The sequence below is a fragment of the Podarcis liolepis genome, assembly GCF_965112155.1.
Source record: "Podarcis liolepis genome assembly, chromosome: 1".
Lineage (NCBI taxonomy): Eukaryota > Metazoa > Chordata > Lepidosauria > Squamata > Lacertidae > Podarcis > Podarcis liolepis.
In genome coordinates, this window is record NC_139554.1 from 78659056 (window position 1) to 78682269 (window position 23214).

Below are 23214 nucleotides of genomic sequence, written 5' to 3' on the forward strand. Positions count from 1 at the left end.
TGCATTTCCCAAAACAGGGTAGTAGTACTACTAGTAGTAGTAATAATAATAATGAGAAGCCACTCATCTGACTAGGTTGCCTCAGCCACATTAAAAACACAATAAAACATCAAACATCAAAAACTTCCCTGTACAGGGTGGCCTTCAAATATATATTTAAAATCATATAGTTGTTTATCTGCTTGACATCTGATGGAAGGGCGTTCCACAGGGCAGGCACAGCCCGAGATCTCTGGCACTAAGTAACTCACTGACTAAGACTGCAAACCGAACCTCATTCACTAGAGAATAAATTCCATTAAGATCAAGGAGACATACTTTGAATAAGCAAGTGTAAGGCTTAGAGTATTTATTTCATTTGCTAGAGGATTAGTTCAAAAACATCTTGAGATGACTTACAATGCAAAAAATATATATCATTATCCTCATTGTTTCATTTCTTGCCTACCCTTCACCAGAAGGTCCCAGTGTGGGATACAGCATAGGAAAACAAAACACAAAATGATTTCTTTTTTTAAAAAAAAACACCTATTACATCAAAACAATAATTCCATTATAATACAAAATATACAAAAGAATGAAAAAGAACAGCAAGCACTGCATCTGATGCTCACTTACCTAGGAGAATGCCCTGTTGAACACATGAGGAGAAAGTCACTCTTAAAATCTTCACTGGAGCAAGCAGCCAAAAGTGCAGAGGCTGAGTAGCAGGACAAAACTATGGCTAGTTGTTAAAGGATGAATTGTGGGGCAATGAAAGCCCTGGCAAATCCCAGGGGACTGAGCGAATATGGAATTACAGTGCTCTGAGCTGAAGACCCATTGCCTGAAGAATGGGCATCATTTTAATATTCAGCCCGGAGTGCTTGAAATCAAATTTGATAAAGGGATAGTCCCTAAATCATAGCACGCACCCTTAACTTGGTTCTTGCGAGATACTTCATGCTGAGGAATCCTGGAGCAGAGCAACTGTGGACTAGTTCTGTCTTAATAAGGGTATCCTTCTAGCCGGAGATGCATACGGTACTGCTTTTCTCTAATCTTTGTGCCAGTACGCTATTGCACTGGAATGTAGCTTAGTATCATCTTTGTTTACAGCTGCACAAAATCTTCCCTGTTGTGAGACAGCAGCATATCAAAAACAAGCATCTGATACTTAAAAGGGTTCTGCATTCCACGCAGTCTCTTCGCATGGCCTAATGAGGCAAATACTCTGAAAACTGGGGAAGCAGAACTAAGATGTTTGCTTATTTTGCACATTAGCGTGATCAGCTGCACATTTAGATAAAGTGCCATTTATGCTGGTGGAAGTCAGAGGGCTGGCATAAACTCAGGCTCTTGTCTGCAAAGAGTAAAAGCTCTGTTTATTTTTAGAATATGGCTGTTTGATTTTTGCTTAAACATCATGTCATATCAACTGAAGTGCTGTGCTGCAATGCACATAATTTCATGCTATAAAACTACCCAGTCCTCTAAGCAGATATTTCGTTGAGAAGCAACGTGAAGTAACTTTTACTGACTTTAAATGGCTGTGTGTTTAATTGCCCAAAAAATATCAAACAAAAAAGGGAGGAGGGCAAAAAAATAGGGATGGGAATGATAGTTTTGACAAATCTTGTGCGTGGGTGGGTGGGTGCAGTCTCTCTGCCAAAACCCATCAGAAACTCTGCAGTGGATTTCAGAGTCCAGTATCAAATCTGTACTCTAGCCTAGATGCCTCAATGGATTTTGGAAGGGATCCTAGGCTTTGCCATGCATGTATTAGATCTCCAGAACATTGGTGATTTTGTCTGCAGATGTGGGCTGAGTCATTGTGTTCTGGAGACATTTCTGGGCTGCCTTAAGCTTTACTGGGCATCCTCTCCTCCAAAAGGATGCAATGATATTCCTATGCCTCACTTAAATTAGCCTGATGCACAAGGAAATAGGCTCCCGTGCCTAAGATAGTTGTGTGGAATTGTTCTGACAAGCTACACTTGCTGAAATTCCCTCTTCAGCAAGATTCTCAAAGGTGCAAGGGCCCTATCTTGTCTTCCAGCTTCCCACTCTGGCACCAGAATAGCTAAAGCCTTTCCCCAAATGTGTCAAGAGACCCGGTGGAGCTTTGGAAGCCTTTGAAAAGAGACCAGAAGCATTCACAATCCAGGAGGACTGTCAAGACAAAGGTCTAATTCAGCACAGGCTTACTGCAGTGGCAGGAAGGTTTATAGTGGGAAACTGGAAACATCTGAAAGGGACCTGGTGTAGACAGTTGTGTGTTCTCTTAATTATGGGGAAATGTGGTTGGGTAGGGGACAAATTAAGCAAAGATAATTTTTCAAGTGTCTGGCAAAGCTTTGTTTTGTACATAAATGATGTTACTATTATCCAAACTGTTCCAGGCAGGGCAGCCAGCATTTGGAATGCTTGCCATCTCTTAAATAAGATTGGAAACTGTAGGTGGGGTCTTGGGCTAGCTACCTCTTGTAAAAACATGTATATTAGTGAGGGTTCAAGAGTGACAAAAATAAATAATTCTGTTGCTTTATGGTAGCATTACCTGTCATGTATGACATTTGCAAATAACTTGTACTTCCTTTCCTTATCCTTGTTCTGTTTTCTACATCTTATTTATATGTATCTATTTTCTGCCTTTCCCCCTCAGCTATGAGTTTGTATTGTATTTTTGTTTATACTGAAACATAATAAAGAATTTTAAAAACAACAGTTACAGCACAGCAGTGTTAATTCTCTCTTAGCTACCGTTTCAAAATCAAGCCTGGATTTTGATGTGGATTAATGCAGACCCATCTTTTATTTTATTTTTAATGGCTCCTAGGGATGACTGTAGGCATTTTGGAGGACCAGAGAGTCCCCATTTCCCTTAGATTCTTGCCTTCCCATTCCAAACATCACCCCACTGTCAAATTCCACCTCCCCCACATTATTTTTCCTCCTCTCTCCCAAGTTCCTGGATTTTCTTGGTTGTTGTCTGTTTTGACTTTGGACCCTGCCCCGTTGTAGCTGACACACTGTGTTTTCTCTGCTGTTTACGATAGCCAGGCCAGTTGGAAATCATCTGCAGGAATGGGGGGAGGGGGGGGCACATATGATATCCCTAATCCTTGTTTCCATGTAAGGCTGTGCATAGCCATGTGGCATGGCCTTGATAGCCTATTGAACTTAGCTGTAGTGCCCATTGTAGTTTCACATTGCAATGTAGTATTTTTAATATTGTAACCAGGGCTGGAAAGTGGAGTAGAAACTGCAGCAGCAATAGCAAGCGTGCGGCCCTTGGCAGGAAATTTCAATCTGAAGTGAGGCAGTAGAAAAACTATGATAATAGACTAGGCAGGGGTATTTAACAAAGGTCTGCCAGAGTAATTTTATCTTGCTCAGATCTAAAGCATACCACTTGGAGGCCAGAGTGAAGCTTTGTCTGATATCGTCCTTAGGCTGTATTCTGGGGCTAATTGGTTGGAAGACTTGGATGTGTATAGGCCGTAACTGTCTTTCATAAATGCCTTGCCATGTTTTCACTACACTGTGACCTGGGTGCTAATTTCTGATGTTATTGTAGGGCAAGCTGGCAAACATGTAGCCCTCTAGATGTTGTTGGACTCAAGGCTTCCAATAGCCCAAGCCAGCATGGTCAGTGGTGAGGGATTATGGGAGTTGTAAACCAGCCACATCTGGAGGGCCACAGGTTAGCCACCCCTGTTGAAAGGCAGTGGGCCCATTATGGCAGAAATTGGAAGCATGTGGCCCTCCACATGTCATTGGACCACAACCCATATCATCCTTGACCACTGGTCATGCTGGCTGGGAGTTATAGAAGCTGGAGCCCAAGAACTGGAGCTTTCCAAGATGGCTCCCTTCCGCCGGCAATAGATCAACTCCTGCTCTAGGTGGACAGATTTGTGGGTGTTTATTATGATCTGCTATTATTTGTTTATTTAAAGATCCATTTCCTCAAAAGTCCAAGGCAGCTAACAATCTAGAAACAACAAATAATATAAAAAGTAAGAAGGAACACATTTTACAAAGGGCTGCTTTAGGTCTTTTAATCTGTGGTGATAAATAGACATTATTTATTTAGCCTGTCATTCTTTAGTGTGTGACAACTAGTTTTTAGGAAATCTCTACACGTCAATTGAATAAGACTGCTGCAATTCTAAACAGACTTACTAGGCTAGTGAGTCAGCTCTACCTGACCCAGTGAGATTTACTGCTGAATAAACATGTATGGGAGGGACGTGGGTGGCGCTGTGGGTTAAACCACTGAGCCTCTCGGGCTTGCTGATCAGAAGGTCGGCGGTTCGAATCCCTATGACGGGGTGAGCTCCCGTTGCTTGGTCCCAGCTCCTGCCAACCTAGCAGTTCGAAAGCATGTCAAAGTGCAAGTAGATAAATAGGTACCGCTCTGGCGGAAAGGTAAACGGCATTTCCGTGCGCTGCTCTGGTTCGCCAGAAGCGGCTTAGTCATGCTGGCCACATGACCTGGAAGCTGTACACTGGCTCCCTCGGCCAATAAAGCGAGATGAGCGCCACAACCCCAGAGTCGGTCATAACTGGACCTAATGGTCAGGGGCCCCTTTACCTTTACCTTTAAACATGTATGGGACTGCACTACATAAGCAGTTAGTTGCCTTGATGCTATACTTCTTCAGTTTATTTTACAATGTAAACAAATAGATAAACCTCTGCAAAAAAAGAACTCTTACAACTTGAGGAATTACGGTATAGATCAGGGGTCTGCAACCTTTAAGACAAAAAGAGCCACTTGGACCCGTTTCCGAAGGAAAAAAAACTGGGAGCCGCAAAACTCGTCATTATAAAAATAACTTTTTTGTCACTTTTTTATTATTTCTTTGTTTGACCCCTCAGAATTACTCCTCCTCATAGAAATAAACGTTAAATTAGCAAGTTACCTTTTTGTATGTGTGTGTTCTTCACTCCTCTTCAAAACAGTGACCAGCGTACATGCCAGTACAGCGCCCGCCACAGTGGGGGGTGTTGGGGCGCACAATGCACCTCCTCCCCTTGCTAGTATCTGCCCCGGAGCCGCGGCAAAGGTGTAAAAGAGCCACATGCGGCTCCGGAGCCGCAGGTTGCAGACCCCTGGTATAGATGAAGGGAAAAGGGATGAAAAGTGGAGCCCTAAGAAATATTTCTCCACTAGATGTCTCCACTACACAACATTTGTTAACAGGACTGAAAGAAGGCCCCTAGAGAAAAGAAAATGAAATTGTGCAAGGGATAAAGGTTGGGTATGAGAAGAGCAAAAGGCAGCAATTGAGGCTTTCATCTATAAGCTGCCTAAGCAAAGGAGCTATGAGGACACCCAATGCAACTAAAACAGGGCAAGAGCGAGAACGCTGGTTTGTCAATGTCATTGTTTAAGTTTATAGATTGCACTTCTGAGAGATGTTCTGTTGATAACGTGATGCCTGTGTCTTTAATGTAAGTTTCTTCTTCTGAGGCTAGAGCTTGAAATGTGGGTTTCTTGTTTTTAAACTGTGTCCACCCCCTGTAATTTATATTGCTTTATTTACACTGCAACACAGAGAAGGTGTTTGCCCCACACCCTGAGGGCCTAGTTTGTACCACTGCTGAAGAGGTAGAATCATAGAATTGTAGAGTTGGAAGGCACCTTGAATGTCATTTAGTCCAATCATCCATGATGCAGGAATCTCAGCTGAAACATCCCTGACAGATGGCCAGCCAACCTCTGTTTAAAAATAGGTTGGCAGGCAAAGTGTAATAGTTGCTGTGGGAAGTCTACAATTGTACGGTTTAGAATTTTTGCACAATCCTTTACATGTCTAGTCAGAGGCAGCTCCCATGGAGGGGATAAGATTGCACCTTAAGAATATTTCTGTCAGACCCATGTTTTGTATGAAAACATGCGTTGGAAGGTCATCTGAAGTCTCTCATCCGCAACACCAACCTTCCACTTGTGCCAATGCTGCAAATTAATGCATTACCCCTTTCTGATACCTGAATCAGCCGCATGAGAAAGGTGCTTTGATGGCTCTTGAACATGAAAAGGAATAATTTTGGCTGTGGCTTTCTAGATCTTTTGCTCTTTGGGTCTTGGAAGCAGCAAGGTGCATTGATAAGTCAGAATTATTAAGTTTATTCATCACCTTTTTGCCTCATAAAAACACCCAAGGTAACGTGCATCTCAGTTAAAAAAACAAAACTTTTCACCAAAAAAAATCATATCACTTTTTCAAACTCATATTGATGGAATGCTCATCTTAGACAGCTAATCCCTCACAGGATTTACAGACGAAATAAAACATTTTATTTTTCCTGCTTTGTTAGACCAAGCTCCAATCTAGCACCAGTGGTTGTTTGTTTTGTTTGTTTTGAGTGGAGAAAGGGAGAAATAGTCGGCTGATAGCTTTGAAAACAAAAGTAAATAATGGGAGATGTATGTTCTGTCACTGGAGAAGGGGAGCACACAATCTTGAAAGTCTAAAAAGAGAAATACTGAAAGGTTCATGAAACAACCCTCTGTCCCCGCCCCGCAAATAACATTTTTATGTTTATTTTTTAAGTCACACCCACAAAATCAATTGCCCTCCCCTTTCTTTTGCTCCACAGGTAGGCAGCCTTGAATTCCTCTCCTAATTTGCAAAGTCCGTTCCCTTTTCACAACCAAATTTTGGAGACATTTATGGAAAATATCCTAAACAATCAAATCCGTCTTGGAAAAGAGACTGCATTTTGCCATGGGATTTCATCACAAACAATCTGCTAGTGAGGCAGGGGGGAGGACTAAGTTGGAGTGGGGAACTCTTTTCAGCTGTGAAGGCTATACAAAATTCCCTCTGAGCAACCTTCTGAGGACCACAGGCCAGTGGGAGGCAGAACCAGAGGCAAATGTGAGTGGAGTCACAAATGTAAACTTTTGTACAAGAAGCTCACATACCCCTCTCTGTCCTCCATCCAGACAACTGAGAAGCATTATCAGAGGTGAGGGACACATTCCAGCCAGGCAAAAGCATGCAAGCAGGGTGGAAAGCCTGGCCAGTGAGGGGTGTGGCCTGTAGAATGTTCTGAGGGCCATATAGAAAGGCATGGAGGACCACATTTGAGTCCAAGGCCTGAGGTTCCCCATCATCCTAAGCCCCATCATCCTACTCACCACTCCCCGCTCTGCAAACTGAGTGTTTCAACAGATTCTGCAAAGAGGAAAACAGGCCTGGGGGTTCAAGGTACAAAATTGTAGCAGATGCTGTAGTCCCACCAGAAGCTCTTGGAGAACTTTATAATTTTTGGAAAACAGACAGTGGGGAGTCAAGTCTATTTTAAATGCACACATTTAATAGTTCTTTCAATATACAGATCCTGGAAACATTGCAGTGGACTGGAAACTCTTTTCAGAAAAAGAGAGAACTTCCCTTGTCAACATGGATGCTCTTGTTGGCAATCCTTCTCTGAGATACAGGGAAACCTTCTGAGATCTGAGTCAGATTTGGAATCTAGAAAGTCTTAACAAAAACAGGCACATCCATGAGAGAGACTGAATAGTTCCTGATGAAGGTCCCTCCATCAAACACCTGCGCCGTGTTGATGTCCTTCCACTTCTGACCTTCTCTGGGCAGGTAAATATCTCTTTGACGTTGCCCTTGTTCAGTTATTGGGGCAACAAGGACCTGGATTGAAAAAGGAAAGTTAGAAGCCTTGGAACATAGAAAACTGCTTTATACTCAGACCATTGGTCCATCAAGCTCAGTTGTGTAGACACTGCCTGCCTGCCCTATCTGGAAGCATGAGACATTGAACCTGGGATCTAATGGATGTGAAGCATATGCTCTACCAGGGCTGTAGCCTTGCCCTTAGAGTATGTAGTCAGAACACTGATCATTTCCGCTCAGCCCCTCCAAGAGGTGGGTGGGGTTTGCGATCCTGCGCAGGGCTTCCTGGGACCAGGGTGCCACCCGCCTTGGCTACAGGGTGGCCATCGCCCCACTGATAAAGTAAAGCTCACTTGAAACCAGCACACTATTACCTGTTCTGATAATGATTTATATCATAACGGTGAAATCAATAAAGTTTGCTTTGACGCCATCTATTAAAACCCCACCCTTCTTCCCAAAAGATCCTAGGGCGGCAAACAAGTGATAAAACGATTACCGTATTTTTCGGCCTATAGGACGCACTTTTCCCCCTCCAAAAATGATGGGGAAATGTGTGTGCGTCCTATGGGGCGAATACAAGCTTTCGCTGAAGCCTGGCGAGCGAGAGGAGTCGGTGTGCACCAACCCCTCTCGCTCTCCAGGCTTCAGGAAGCTCTGCACAACCCTCGGGAGCCCGGCGCGAAGCCGCGCCAGGCTCCGGTGGGTTGCGCGGAGCTGCCTGCGCTCCAAGGCAGAGCGCCCCGCGCTTTGGGAAGACATCGGCAGCCCCACAAGCTCGGGGGACAGCGGGGAGGCGCAGCACCGCCATCCCGCTGTTCCCCGACCTGGTTTGGATTCCCCGACCTGGTTTTGGGGGGGAAATAAAGGGGGGGATTTCCTTTATTCCCCCCCCAAAAAACTAGGTGCATCCTATGGGCCGGTGCGTCCGATGGGACGAAAAATATGGTAAAAAATCTTGAAAAGATGTTACGAACGTCTTTAAAACAATTCCAGTACTGTACTGATGCAAACTGGGCAAAGACTGATCTAAAGAGAGGTTCCAGGAAGACGAGGACAGCCTTTTTTTGGTTTGTTTTAAAACGCAGAGTTCTAAGGCACTAGAGTGCACAAATGTTCATCATTACAGCACAATGGTTCTTTCCAAATTCATGAAAGATTCTTTATGAGTGACAGACTTGAGTCTGAGTCCATACTTATTTTAATTGGAATTGCCAGGAGTTGCAAACACATTACGTTGTATTTTCAGAACTGAACTTTTATCACAAATTTGGATCCCAGCCGCTCAGCAGAAAGGCCTGATGTTCTTAGTCTAATCTTTGGTTTTGCATTAGCTGTATCGTAAGAAAAGATCTCTTCTTGTTAATGCAGGCCATATTTCTGCATTGGAAACTGTCCGATTCAATTTTAGAGATTCCCCCCGCTGCCCCATTTAAGTGATTTTCTGGGAGGAGATATGTGATGATATCTTATAAGTGCAGATTCCACTTGTCAGCTTACCGTAGGCTGCATTTCACAAATAATGTTTGCCATGAAATTGAATTTATGTTCTTTTTAAAATGCAAGGGCCAAACTAGTGGAATGATGGCCTGCCTTGTTTACAGAAATGGATCTGCTGCTCCATTTCTATAAAGTGTGTAGCAGATTTAAAGTGGGAAAATGTCCTTTTCTGCTGCCTGTGCCTTTTCTCTGAAACCCCTTTGATTTTTCTCCTAGTGGACCTCCATGGCTAAAAGTAACACTGGCTAAGAGGAAAACACATTTCAAATAATTTCACCTGGAAAAGCATAGATGGGGATATTTAATTCCCCCACTGATGCCATGCTTTAAATTGACCCGGGCACCAATTTAGAAGGAGTCAGGAAGACTCATAGCTAGGTCCTGCTGCCATCACGTCTAGTTCAAAAGTGGGGAAATGGCCACCTTTATTTGTCGCAAGCTGAATACATCCACTGAAATCAATATAAAAGCATCAAGGTCTCAGGAATTGATATATGTCAAAGCTCTGAGCCTTTCATGTTGGAAAGTGTAATGGCTTTTTACAAATGGTCATGATTTCCATTTTCACCTCCAATAAAATGTACCTACTTCCAAGAACAAGGATCTTGGTACAGCGATGCTAGGACATTTGCCCTAGGCCTCTATGCAACAGATAAGAAACCTGTAATTGATGCTGACACTATTACGCTTCTGGAGCTGCAGTTCACCTTATGGAATTAAGGACAGGTCATGAGTGTCTGTTTCACTTAACTGAATCAGATGAGGCAGTGGGATTCTGGAGTGCAGACCTGACTTGGAATGGATTCTGACACAGAAGAATATATTAACTAGCCCCAATATAACCAGAAAAGGCCACCTATTCCTGAGTTTATAACCATAAACAAAGGTAATAAAATATGAAGTCAATATAAATGTTTATACTAATGTCTCCATTCCACAAGGGTATTGTATTTCTTTCACTCACAGAATTTCCATGTACAGATGCAAAGGTAATGACAGCTTTCTGACATACTTGATTTGTTCCCTTTCTGGGGCCTCTGTGTTTTACTACTAATGTTTAAAGATCACAAGGACACAAGCATAAGCCTAGTACAGTGGTACCTCGGTTTTCGAACAGCTTAGTTCCAGAACAACACGGAACCTGAACACTGCAAACCCGGAAGTAGATGTTTCGGTTTTCGAACTTTGCCTCAGAAGCCGAATGTGCTCCTGAGCTTCAGTTTTCACTGTCGCACAGCTCATTTGAGTCCCCTGCATAGTTATTAAGGCTTTTTTCCCACTGTTTTTACCCTTGCACAGCTTATTTAAGTCCTCCCCCCATCGAAATTAAGGCTTTTTTCCTTCCATTTTTACCCTTGCACAGCTAATTTAAGTCCCCTCCCCCCATCGTAATTAAAGCCTTCTGTTTCTGATTACAGTGTTCTGAGGTGATATTTGGTGCTTTTGTTTTTGCTAATTTTTTGAGTTTTTGTTTATGTGGCTTTTTCATTTTTGTGACTGTGGCTTTTTTGTTTTATGACTGATTGATTGATTGTTTGATTGTGTGACTGTGGAAATGGATAAAAGCCCCCCACCCAAACAATGACTATCATCAGTGCAGGTAAGGGAAAAAATTAATTTTAATTTTTATCATCTACAATACTGTCTTATTTATTTTATAGTACAGAACATTGATTATTGCTTTCATTTTATGGATCAATGATCTTGTTAGATAGTAAAATTCATGTTAAATTGCTATTTTAGGGGTTGTTTTTAAAAGTCTGGAACGGATTAATTACTTTCTATGGGAAAGTGCGCCTTGGTTTTGGAACACTTTGGTTTTGGAACAGACTTCCAGAACCAATTAAGTTTGAGAACCAAGGTAGTACCGTACCATTTAAGAAGGCACTGCCATTCTGCCTCATTGCAGCTTTGCTTCTTTGTTCACCTGGCTGAATCAGCTAGACTCAAAGCAGAACACCTGATAGTGAAACCGAAGTCATCTTCAGATGTTCCCAACCAGCACCAAAGAGTGCCTTGCCTAGGAAGATCAAAGTTTGACTAGGAAGATCAGATGACTGAAACTAGCCCTTGGACTTGTAGCAAGGTCATTGTATGTTCCACACAATGGTAGCTGAGCAACCATCTGCCACAAGGTTTAATTGGTAACTAGCTGTTCCTACACCCTCGCTGTCAGCCCAAAGTCCATTTGTCTGTGAGAGCAAGTGTTCTGATTACTTGCACGTCTACATAGTCTGCTTCAAGGTGTATGGAACTTGTCACAATCAGGCAAAAGCCGTTTTCAATTATGTGAATCAGAATACAATGAGAAACATGCAAGCCCACGAGAGAGAATTGTGTATCATACCCACTAAAAACATTCCAAGTTCTATAAATAACATTGTCTAAGAAGACTAAGCACACCCAGACACACTCATCGTTCCACTCACTTGTGATTTTTCACTTCACAGAAGATATTAGGTTGCCTACATTTTTCACACCATTCGGCTGTTCACATGAGTTGCCATTTGCAGAAGTGGCCACTGTATTTTGGGCTTGTCTATACGGCAACAAAATGTAGGAGTATCCACATGATGTCAGTCCTACCCCCATTTTTGTCTTGGACCTTTCTCCCTTGTAAATGCAGGGATTTTCAATCATCTTACATCTTACATTTTAAAGGGCGGAAGGTCAAGGATCACACTGGGATGAGGTTCACATTTTACTTTGGACAGTACAGGAGAAAAGACTCTCCTAACCCTGCACATTCTCTAATACAGTAGTAACCAAGACAATTTAAAGCATCAAAGCAGAAATAATTGATCAAAAAGATTGTGATGTGGCAACTACTGCTCTTCTTAAAACAGTCACTGTAAATTTTAGAAGGCCTCAAATGCACACAAAACCCCATTGCCCTTTGAGCGCTTAATGAGCCCTCGGTGAGAGTCTTCTTAATATGATTAAAGGCAACACTTTAGATCCTAGCATGCACCAGCCTCAGAACTAAAGACACTAAAGATCAATGTGTCGTTGCCTTGATCTGGGAGAAATATTTAAGTCTTTACATTAATCATAAATTCAGCAAATAGGAAAGTGCTTCAAAAGATTTAATTAGATATTGGCTGTATTTGAAATGCTAACAGCAAAGGAAATTAGAGTGTTAACTGCTCTTTAATTTATTTCCAGTTGCTTGTTAATGCTAATTGATTATAACATTAACGGAGCACCCAATTGCCTTATTAATCTAGACAAACAAGATCTGAAATACTTGGAGGCATCATTGGCATGAACATCTCATAGAAATCAATCTCATAAACAGTCTTCCTTGTTTCAAGATGCCTCTAGGTGTGGACAGCTAGTACCACCACCCATGCCTCCTTTTGCCCAAGTCAAAGGCATCATAGAGAAAAGGAGCTGGGTATTCCTAGAGCGGTGAAAGATTCTTCCCCAACATGTAAAGACACACATATGGAGGAGATAGTTATTTAAATTTTATAGTGGACAAAAAGGGGGCCAGCATTTTATAGTTCTTTATTTGCATTCTTTTCCTCCTATCTCATATAGGAACTTACAGCAAGTCAGACTGCTTGCCTGTCTAGCCCAGTGTTGTCTGCTCTTCTGACTGGCAGTGACTTTTGAGGGTCTGAATCAAGTAGATTCTAAAGCCTGCCACCGTAATCTGTGATTATTGTATCAGCAGAACACATGTTCTTATAGTATCCTCATTTCCTCAGTTTTGTCTCTTATTTATACAGGTGAAAGTTGTTTTTTTCCATGCTAGCAAAAAAACAAACCAAAAACCAGAAGCTTCACTGGAGACGCAGCCAGTCATGCTATAATAAATCAAGTTGATCAACTAAGAATGCCCCATAAAACATCACCTCCTGCATAACTAGCCACACACAGAAAAAGCGTAACATACAGCTACATCCAACAGGCTTTCCCAGACTATTGTGGAAGACTCTAAAGTAAACCAACAGATGGGTGATGGATTTTCCAGGATGACAGTAGTCGGAGCCATAGAAGGGGGAGCGGGGTGCAGATGGAAAGAAGCGTGAGAGGAAATGAGAGAAGTGAAAGTGAGATCTAGAATGTCACTGAATGGAAAGCCCCATATTTCACTCTGGTACTGTAGGCATTTGCTTGCTTTGCTAAAAGCATTGTAAACCTGCCAGTTGAAATACTGATGTTGCTGGGCTTTTGTGAGGCTGTGGAAAATGTCACATAAATCACAATCACTCCAGTGAACCCTCTGCCAAAGGGAAGGTAATGGTGGGAAACCAGCGAGGAATGGTAAATGTGATGTAGTGGCTGGACAGAGGCAGCGTTGAAAGGGAAAGTTTTAAAAGTGCAATTTACTTCTCTGACTAATGGTTGACCTAGTAAGGAGGTCACAGTGGCCTGGTTCATATGACAGGGAGAGTCAAACTACACGGAAGGATGCATGAATCTGTCGCATTTTGGTTTCTCTTTGTTGCTCATTTTTTTTCAAATCTTAAATTCAGTTCTCCACTTTCTGCATCTAATTTTCAAATTTCTTTTTATTTAACCCTCATGAAGATTCATCAACTTTTTAGTGTGAATTTTTCCTAATAAACACATTTTTGTCTGCAATTTTATTTAATACACACATTTTTGCACGTCGTTTCCCCTGATTTAATGCATTGTTGTGTTATTTTTATGAATATACACATTTTTATGCACACCTCCCCCAATATATGCATTTATTTTTAATTATTTTACACACTGATTGGAGAACTGCATTGCAAAATTTAGAGTAGTGCCAATTTCAATTCACACATCATTTCTGGAAGTGAGAATTAGGTAGCTTTTTGTTAAATTGAGAATCAATTGCTCTTCCCTGGCCCTTTTTACTGCTGCATTGAGCTAAGCCAAAGTTTGACCCATCAGACATTCTCCAGGAGCCTGCACATTTTTGCAGCCCTTGTAAGCCATAGTTTGGCTTACTGCACCCTGCAAAACAGACTATGGATGGATATCTGACAGGCCAAAGTCAGGGAGAAAGTGTTGTTTTCTATAGCAAGTTATAGCTGGGGAGTACTGGGACGACATTCTGGAATACTTAGTCAGGGACCATCGGTGGAGACCCTGTGCTTTAGGTTATGAGTAGATTCTGAGGGATGCTACCTTAAACAAGTCAGATACCTGCACCTTTATAAGGAAATCATGCTATAACCTTCGAAGCTGGACAACTGATCATATATTCATCTCTCTCCTCCATTTCTGATGTCCATCACAGTTGCATTCCTGTGAGGAATCCAGTTTGCAGCTCTGCCCTCATGATGGATAATGGGCTGCTGCCAGGCCAGATCTAGACCCTGAAGCAGTTTTATCTGGCTTGCCAGGCAGACTTGACACAGAAGTAAAATTTTGCAACAAAAAAATTTGCAGTCCTTTACAGTATTAGCATATGTTTTATACCATCAGCATCCCGCTCATTGTCTGGAAAATACACCAGACCCTGAACATGAAGAAGTTAGCCACTCCTTCACCCCCACTTAATGTATTGACGCTAAAATTGCCAGATGTCTGGACATGTAGAAACCGTTTAGATCCGTTCTATTTTTCCAAGCACAAGAAGTTAATGGGCCAAATAAACCTTAAATCAAAATTTGGCTCTTGATTGGCTTTCTCCCCACACCTTTTTCAATACAATAAGTACATCTCAATCATGTCCTCCTTGACTTTTTGTAAACTTAAAAATCTCTACCTGCAAAGTTTTTAGACTCTCATGTGGTGGGTACTGCAACCTCTTGATTATTTACTTGCCTGCTCTGTATCTTTCTCCTGTCCTTTAGTATTCATTTGGAGCGAAATACAGGCATTCCACCAATTTATGTAACAGCATTGTGATAGGGATTATTTTTTTTAGGGGATCAAATATAAAGCTAACATGAGATTTATGTTTCCCTACACACTGCCACTACGTGAGCTGCTGTTCTTCATGAACTTTCCATTCTGACTCCAAGATCCCCTTCCTGAATAGTCACAGCCAAGTTAGACTTCATATATTAGGATTTTCATGTCCCAGCAAGCATCACTTTGGACCTCCTTGCACTGAATCACATTGCCCATTCTACTGCCCATTTGCTCAGTTAGAAGAAAGCTTTCACACACTGCTTGGGTTTTCACCATCCTAAGTAGTTTTGTGTCATCTTCTACACTTTTGTTCACCTCTGACTCTGAGTCTTTCATGATTAAGTTAAACAGCATGGATCCCAACACAGATCATTGGAAGACCTCATGGGTGATTTTCATCCATTGTTAGTAATACACTTTTATTCTTAGTCTTAGTTTTCTGTTTTTAATGCTTTAATGTTGGAACCTTCTGGTAACATTTTGTAGGAGTCATTTGGGAGGAAGATGATAAAGATAGAGGCAGACAGATACATACACACACACACACACACACACACACACACACACACACACACCAAATATATAATGTCCACTGGATCACATATGTCTCTGTTTTCCTACACAGAGCAAGAAGTTGGGCAGGTGATGTTCAAGGTCCCTTCCATCACTATCATTGTATGATTTTACATTTTGACTGGACAATCTAAATGTGTCTCGTTCCAAAAGTTTAGTGAGGCAAGAATTCCATTTACAGAAGTCATGCTGATTCCTCCTCAGCAAGGTTAATTCTTCCATGTTTTCAGAATTCTAGCTATAATAAATGTTTTCTGCCAATTTTAATTTATGAGGGTTTTCTATCATCAAGTATTCTATTTTACCTTTGTAACTTTACATGAATTTTCAAAACCCGCAGAGAACTGAAATGTTCAGTACTCTAATATAAATCCAAATGCCTTATAGAAAATATTCAGTCCCTGAGATGCCCTTCCTGGTCCAAAACATGCTGGAGTAAAATTTATTTCTTACCTCATCTCCTATGAGAAATTCATCATCAATTGTAAAGGTAATGGACTCAGTGGGGCTGAGCCACCATACAGGTCGAAAAATAGGGTATCCTACAGAGAGCCACTCCTTGCTGTATTTTTCAACAAGAGGCACCACAAAACTCTGATGTGTCTGAACATAGTGCCTGGTGAGATTCAGCACCTGAAAGAAAGGAAGTTCAGCATATTATTTAAATACGCTGTGGAGAAGACAATAGAGAAGCAGGTATTTTAGTTTGATTTATGTTCTCCCACAGGGAGTAGATACAGAGGGTGGAATTCAATGTCACACTCTTTTAATCATTCCATCTGCACAAGCATTGCAGGGATTCCACCCTCCCCCACACTGTGTCTTGTAATGGAGGTTCTCTCAACTGAGCCAATTTCAGAGTGTGCACAGGGGAAGGAAGGGGGCGGGGAGGAGCTGTGCTGTATAAGCAAAAGTCCTTGCACAGGTCTTCTCCTGACAGGGATGCCTAGGTGAATCCAACCCAGAGTAGCCAATAAAATATGACTTTAGTGGTATTGTAATCCCAGCCTATCTAAGTCTCTCATCCGTCAGCTTGGATGAAAACCATCTCTTCAGTCTCTTATCGTGCTAGTCTTTACTGCCACTACTCCTGTAGCCAGCATTGTGTCAAGAGGAGGAGAATGGCAGCAACCACAAACAAATTGGTATAGAATATTTAGAGCAAATTCTGTAAGGTGGCCTTCTTTTTTCAGAAAACTGCCTTCTTTGAAGTTTCAACTGAGCTCTAGAACATAGCTAAAGGACTAAGAGAGCATAGCTAAAGGGCTAAGATAAGAAGATTAGTATAAACAGAATTAATAGTGGGAGAAAGAATGTGAAAGGGGAATTAGAAAGGAGAGATGGGGCACACAGCATGAAGCAACTAGGAGGAGGGGGTAATTTGAACTGATTAAGAGAAGCTAAAAAGAAGACTGTGAATGGTAGAATGCCATGAGCAAGGTATGCAGCAGAGTTTAGGGCTGAAATAAGAATTTAAGATGAGGTATAAGAAAGCCCTGGTGATAGCTGAGGCAAGAAAGTACAAGAACTTGAACCAGAGTTTTTATGAAATCAGAAAAAGCAAATATTGGCAGTGTTAAGAAAAAATATATTGCAAGATCTGGCACCAGAATCTTTTGCTGACGAACAACACAGAGGCAAATTTCTCTCCCCCTCCCTTTCTCCATAACACACACCCACACCCCATGTGCAAAACTGAAGCTCACAGCCAGCCCTACCTCTGGGCAAAGTGAAGCAGCTTCCCTAGGCAGCAATTACAGCCACCTTGCTGGTCCTCCTAAGCCCCTATGTTAGAGGACAGAGCTATACCGGTATATGCTACATGGCATGTCCTGGCCCCTATAAACTGACTTGCTATCTCAGGTGTGGCAGAGGACCCTGTCCTACCACCAGTGTTAGATTAAGATTCAACTGCTGGTCCAGTTAGCTTCTGTATGTGAAATGGACCATCTTGTCCTTCACCTCAGGCAGCAAAATGCATTGGGCCAGTCCTGGATGAGAGTACTGATGATGTGTCAAGGAAGATGGAAGTGATGATTTCAGAGAAGACATACAGAGTATACTGTTTAATCCACCTTAAACTTTGGTGGTGGTGAATCATCCAAAATGAGACATTGTGGAGATAAAAAATATTAGTAAGAACTGAGGGAGAGAATTCGGGTACCAAGAGAGCAGAATATTATCATTAGCATACCAATGGTAGTTGATATACCTACCCAGTCATCACAACAGACCCACGGTGGAGTATGGAAAGACATCACAGGAAGGAAAGTCACAATCTGCAGCCATCTAATATATAGCTCTTCATCGATCAGAAATTCATTTGCAAGACTTCCTCCTGCACATCACAAACAAATAAAAATGGTTGGGCAATAGGAAAACCGTTATAAATATTTAGAATTCAACTTTAATCTTTGATCCAGTAATTTAGGAATGACCAGGTTATATTAATGATAAACCCTGAGATTTGTAACAAGGCCTCTGTGTGCTCTTGTATAATCAAGGTGCTATTGAAACACTGCCCAGTCACCACCAGGCCTCATGTATCTCAGCTTCTCCTGCACTGCACTGCACTGGGTCTTCTGGCAGTGGCGTCTGCTGCATCCACTGCAGAATGCCAACTCTGCCTGTAGTGAAACTTCCCTGGATAGCTTTAAGGGGAGGGCCACTGCAATAGACTTCAGTTGTGCTATTGCGGCCATTGCTGAGATGATGGTGATTTATATCCAACAAAATATTAAAATACAATAGTACAAAATATTAAAATACAATAGCTTCATCCCAGGGCTCTTCCAGACAGGCAGTTAATTGAGCTTTCATCCTGATACAGGTGCACAAAATCTGCATGAATGTTTTACAACACTGTTATTTACTGAGACTTCATGCTGCTTTATTTGTGTGCAAGTTACATGCCACAATCACTTTTCTTACCACGAAAATTCCAGGGGGGTTGGAAGCAGGTTTGCTGCACAAGAGCACCACAACCACTTTAATTGCACAATCTTAATTTGCTGGTTTACAGCTAGGGGGTCATTATATGTTGGTCTATCCAGCTCAATGTTGTCTTCATTGTCCGGCAGCAGCAGTCTGGGGTTTTGGAAAGAACATTCCCATTTCTACCTGGTCTTCCTCCATACAAAGCAGATGGCCTACCATTGAGCTATGGCCATTCCCCACAAAAGAGTGACAGCTTGGAAATGGCTTCTGTCTCCTATTTGCTGGTACAGGAGCCAATAAGATCCAAAGGGAGAAAGAAGAGGCTAGAGAAGTCAGCGTTGTTCAAAAAGACACATGCCAGATGCTTAAACAGTCTCCACGGCTCAAAGCAAATGGAACTGAAGAATGGCCTGATCCAGCTCACATTTTGGCATTCCTGGCATTCTAGAAACACAAGTTGCAGGAAGAATTTCAAAAGCAATGGGAAAGTGGGGTGGCGGGGGGACGGGACACTGAGTATATTGAGATTTCACAGAGAAACAACATTTCTGACCATCTGACTCCTAACACAAAACAATGTAATTGGCTTGGTGTACATTATGAAGGATTCAAGCTGAGATGTGTAACAAATGGGGGGCAGTTTCCAGCTGGAAAGGAAAAGTACATAGTATAAATAGTGGGCAATCCAGATAATCTGTTAAAAGAAAGAACATCTTTCATCTCTCTTTCTGGTGCGTGCTTTGCATTCGTTGCTTTAGCAGCTTGACTGCTGGCGTATTATAACATCAACAGTCAGCAGCCTGGAAGGCAAACCATGGACACAGCAGGTAAAATACATAATATTGTACTAAAGACCCTGAAAAGAAAATGTTCCCTACTCCTGTGTATCTCATTTATTCCTGATAACTGCTGAATTCACATCAGTGTTTGGGGGGTTCTTAGGGGCCATTCCAACCTACCACAAAAAAACCAGAAAAAACATGTCTATAACATTATAACTAAGGACCACAGGGGCATTTTGAAACACATTAAGTATGCAGGAGTAGCCAACCAGGCCTTTGGCTGATTAACATCTTATTTCCCTTTTAAATGGGTTTGTGGGAGGAGGGGTGGGGTTCATTGGTTTGTGTTTCTTGTTCTTGTTTTTATCATGTGTTTTGTGTTTTTATATTGCGTTTTATGTTGTGAACCACGCTAAGATCTACAGATGAAGGGCGGTATACAAATTTAATAAATAATTATAATTATAATGCTTTCCAGATGTTGCTGGACTACAACTTCCTCCTTCCCTGACCATTGGCCATGCTGGCTGAGGCTGATGGAGGCTGGAGCCAAAAGCATATTGGGAACACCACATTGGATACCCTGACCTAAAATTTCACGCAAGGAACTTAATTTGTTGTCCAGCTGCATAATTTCTTTATCAAAGTAGAAAAGTGTCAGCCCCCCACATACATAAATTTAAATCTTTTTATGATCTGCAGAGACATGACTTCTTAATCCAACATGAAAGAAACACCTTCTAGGTAGAAATGTAGTGAAGGGACACTTGTAGACTGAAAAGTCTTGGGAAGCCTTGTGCCAAAACAGTTCTGCCCCATCCCCACCCACAGAAGGTAGATGCTGAAGAGTACACCCATACAGCTTGTTTGCCAGATGGGAAGAATGAACTATAACCTTGAAACATAAACCCATCTATATTAGCAGGTTGCAGACAGTATCTTAAAATCCATGCATATCCAGAAAGATAAAGCAATTCGACAAATGCTACCAATGTCACTTGCAATAGGAAATATTGGGTCCTGTCATCCCACTCAAGGTTATGTAGTGTTTTAACACATCCAGAATACTTCGCCATGTAATGCGACATGACACCGCTTCATCTAGCTTCATAAATCCTGAAGGGGTTGGAGATCCTAACGCAGGTTTCCTCCACCAGGGCAGAAAACTGAAATAAGGAAAGCATGCTGCAAAGGGGAGCAAGCATATTTCCTGGTGAAATCCTAGGTGCTGGCTAGTGGGCGAAAGGGTGAGGGTCAAGAGAGAATTTTTATTAAAAATATTGCCTCAGGCTTAAGGAACCCAATTCCTTCAGAAAAGGGAATTTCTTCCCAAAACAGAATATTTCATTCTGAAACAGCCTCACATTTTATCAAAAGTGACAGCTCATTGTGAGAACAAGGTGTGCATGAGCTCCCTCTTTTCAGCACGAAAAGCAGGATTTACTACAGGGTTCCATTGGTTCAAGACTATTGTTAAAAAAAACTATTAATATTTTTATATCTCTTGCCACAAAATTTTACCTCCTCTTCTAAGAGACATAGATATTGTTATGGTGTGTGTGTGTGTGTGTGTGTGTGTGTACACAAAGCGACTGATAGGATTTTTAAGGCATCACACAGCACTTCAGAAAGTGCTGGCTCCCAGAGAAATGCAGTTAGATGCAATACCAGAAGGGTGATATTCAACTAACAAATGTGGGAGTTCAATTACTTCCACTTGTGCAACAGGACTTCTGTCCCATGCTATCCCAAAACCAGCTCCAGAGGGTTGGGGGAAACCCCAGAACAGATTTAGGAGCCACATGGGGTGGGGGGAAGTCCAACTGTGTAACAGAAGTCCTTCTGCTTGCTCAAATACAAGCCTAATATCATACATTTATTACAGTAACTAATAACACAGAGATATTAAAGTTTTAAAGCAAATGTTTCCACTTCTGGCTTCTTCAGTATACTGTACCTCCCCCCAAAGCCACTTTGTCTGGGCTTTACAGGATTGCAGTATGAAGGGAGAATTGCCCCAAAATGGGAGCCCTGTACAAATGGTGCAAAATTCCTCCACCTGATTTCAGGGAATTCGCCTCTCACTGCAGTCCCTTATGGCAAAGCCCTCAATACTTGCTAGGCCTCATCAACTTTCTGAAGGGTACAGGTGGAAGAGGGGAAGAGAAAGATTGGTTGTCCAAGCTACCTTCCCATTTGTGAGTTGCATCCCCTGATTTTTTACAAATGGACTGCTCTGGAAACTTTGTTCTCATTACACAGTTTCCCCCCAGGTATGCATAACTCTGAATGCTGAATCCAGATCTTTACACTGCAGTCTGAAATGAAGAAATTTAAACCTGCTGCATGTAGTTCAGTACATCAACGTCAACATAAACGAGAACTTTAAAAGGTTTTAAGGGTGTTTGGCTGTGTGCAGGACTGAATGAGGGACCTTTTGCATGGCAAGCATGCGCTCAATCGCTGAGCTATGGGGTCGATGCGATCCATGCTACAAATCAGTTGCAGTCCAAAAGCCCCCGGGCTTTTGCTAACCAGATGAATGAAGTTGAGATGCCATTACTTCTTTTTCTAAACACTTTTAAAAACAACAACAACACCCTCTAATTTCAGCAGAACTGAATGTATATGCAATTCCTGCTTAATTTTTTTAATGCTTAAGAAATGTGCTGGCCAATTCTTGTCAACAGAAAATCAATTAAATCTAATGGTGCACCAAAGAGAACTTCAGGCACTGATGTCCCTCAAGTTCTGCTTGGTGTAGCCTTCATGAACATGGTTGATTAGGTGAGCAGATTATATGCATTCATCTCCCCTGCAGGAGCATAGAAAGCTGCCTAATGGTCCATCTAGCACAGTATTATTTAGAGAGGCATAGTGTCTTCCAGATGTTGTTAGACTCCAACTCTCATCAGCCCTGACCACTGGCCTTGCTGTTTGGGGCTGATGGGAGTTGCAGCCTGACATCTGGATGGCTGCTGATCAAGACTCTGCACTGACCAGCAACTTCTCTCCAGTGTTTGAGGCCTGGGTCTTTTGGAGCCCTTCCCAGAAATGCCAGGGATTGAATCTGGGGCCTCTTAACACACAGCGTATGGGCTCTGCCCATGAGATCTGGCCTTTTCTCTCAGGGGCATCATCTTCAGCCCTTCTATAAAATGGATTCTAAGAAGAACTGGGAGAAGTTGACCTTAAAATAACATTACCTATTGCATCCGGAATAAAAAAGTTATAACCAAGAAGACTGTAATGAAGCACCGATGGAATAATCCCTTTCAAGCCAGCGTAGCTCCAGTCGGACTGGCGGGGGTTCATTTGGAGAAAGAGCGGCAGGTGGCTGGCTCTAGAAGCAGCAGAAACAGACCAGGAGTCAAACTGGAAACATTGAAAGGCACAGTAATCATTCAGTCTTCCCTAAACTCGACGCCCTCTAGATGTTGTTGAATCACAACTCCCATAACCCCTGACTTAGCCATTCTGGTTGGAACTGCTGGCAGCTGTTGTTCAACAACACCTGGAGAGTACCAGGTTGAGGGAGGCCAACTTAAGGCACAGGTGCAGCATTGCATCAAAGTCATAGACAGTTCTAAGGACGCATTGTCACATAGCAGCTGGTGGCTTGGCTTCATGCTAGGGCTGCCATATTTTGAAGAGCAAAAAAGAAGACACTTCTGCTTTTAACTATGGGTAAAAAAAAAGGTAAAGGACCCTTGGATGGTTAAGTCCAGTCAAAGGCGACTATGGGGTTGCGGTGCTCATCTCGCTTTCAGGCCGAGGGAGCTGGCGTTTGTCCACAGACAGCTTTTCGGGTCATGTGGCCAGCATGACTAAACCACTTCTGGCGCAACAGGAAGGTAAATACCATTTACCTTCACGCCACAGCAGTACCTAATTCTCTACTTGCACTGGTGTGCTTTCGAACTGCTAGGTTGGCA

At 42.2% G+C, this 23214-nt stretch overlaps 1 protein-coding gene across 7 annotated transcripts in view; it reads right to left on the minus strand.

The window, feature by feature from the left end:
• Positions 1 to 7294: 7294 nt before the first annotated feature.
• LOC310695512 (SITS-binding protein-like) overlaps positions 7295 to 23214 on the minus strand; it is a 33035-nt gene continuing 17115 nt past the window's right edge. For all 7 annotated transcript variants that reach the window (XM_083480145.1, XM_083480143.1, XM_083480142.1 and 4 more), the window contains 4 exons: positions 22486 to 22622; positions 17777 to 17898; positions 16014 to 16193; positions 7295 to 7646 (listed from right to left, as the gene is read on the minus strand). In XM_083480145.1, the coding sequence (XP_083336271.1) occupies positions 7473 to 7646; positions 16014 to 16193; positions 17777 to 17898; positions 22486 to 22622 (613 nt within the window). In that variant the 3' untranslated portion in view covers positions 7295 to 7472. The remainder of the gene's footprint in view (positions 7647 to 16013; positions 16194 to 17776; positions 17899 to 22485; positions 22623 to 23214) is intronic.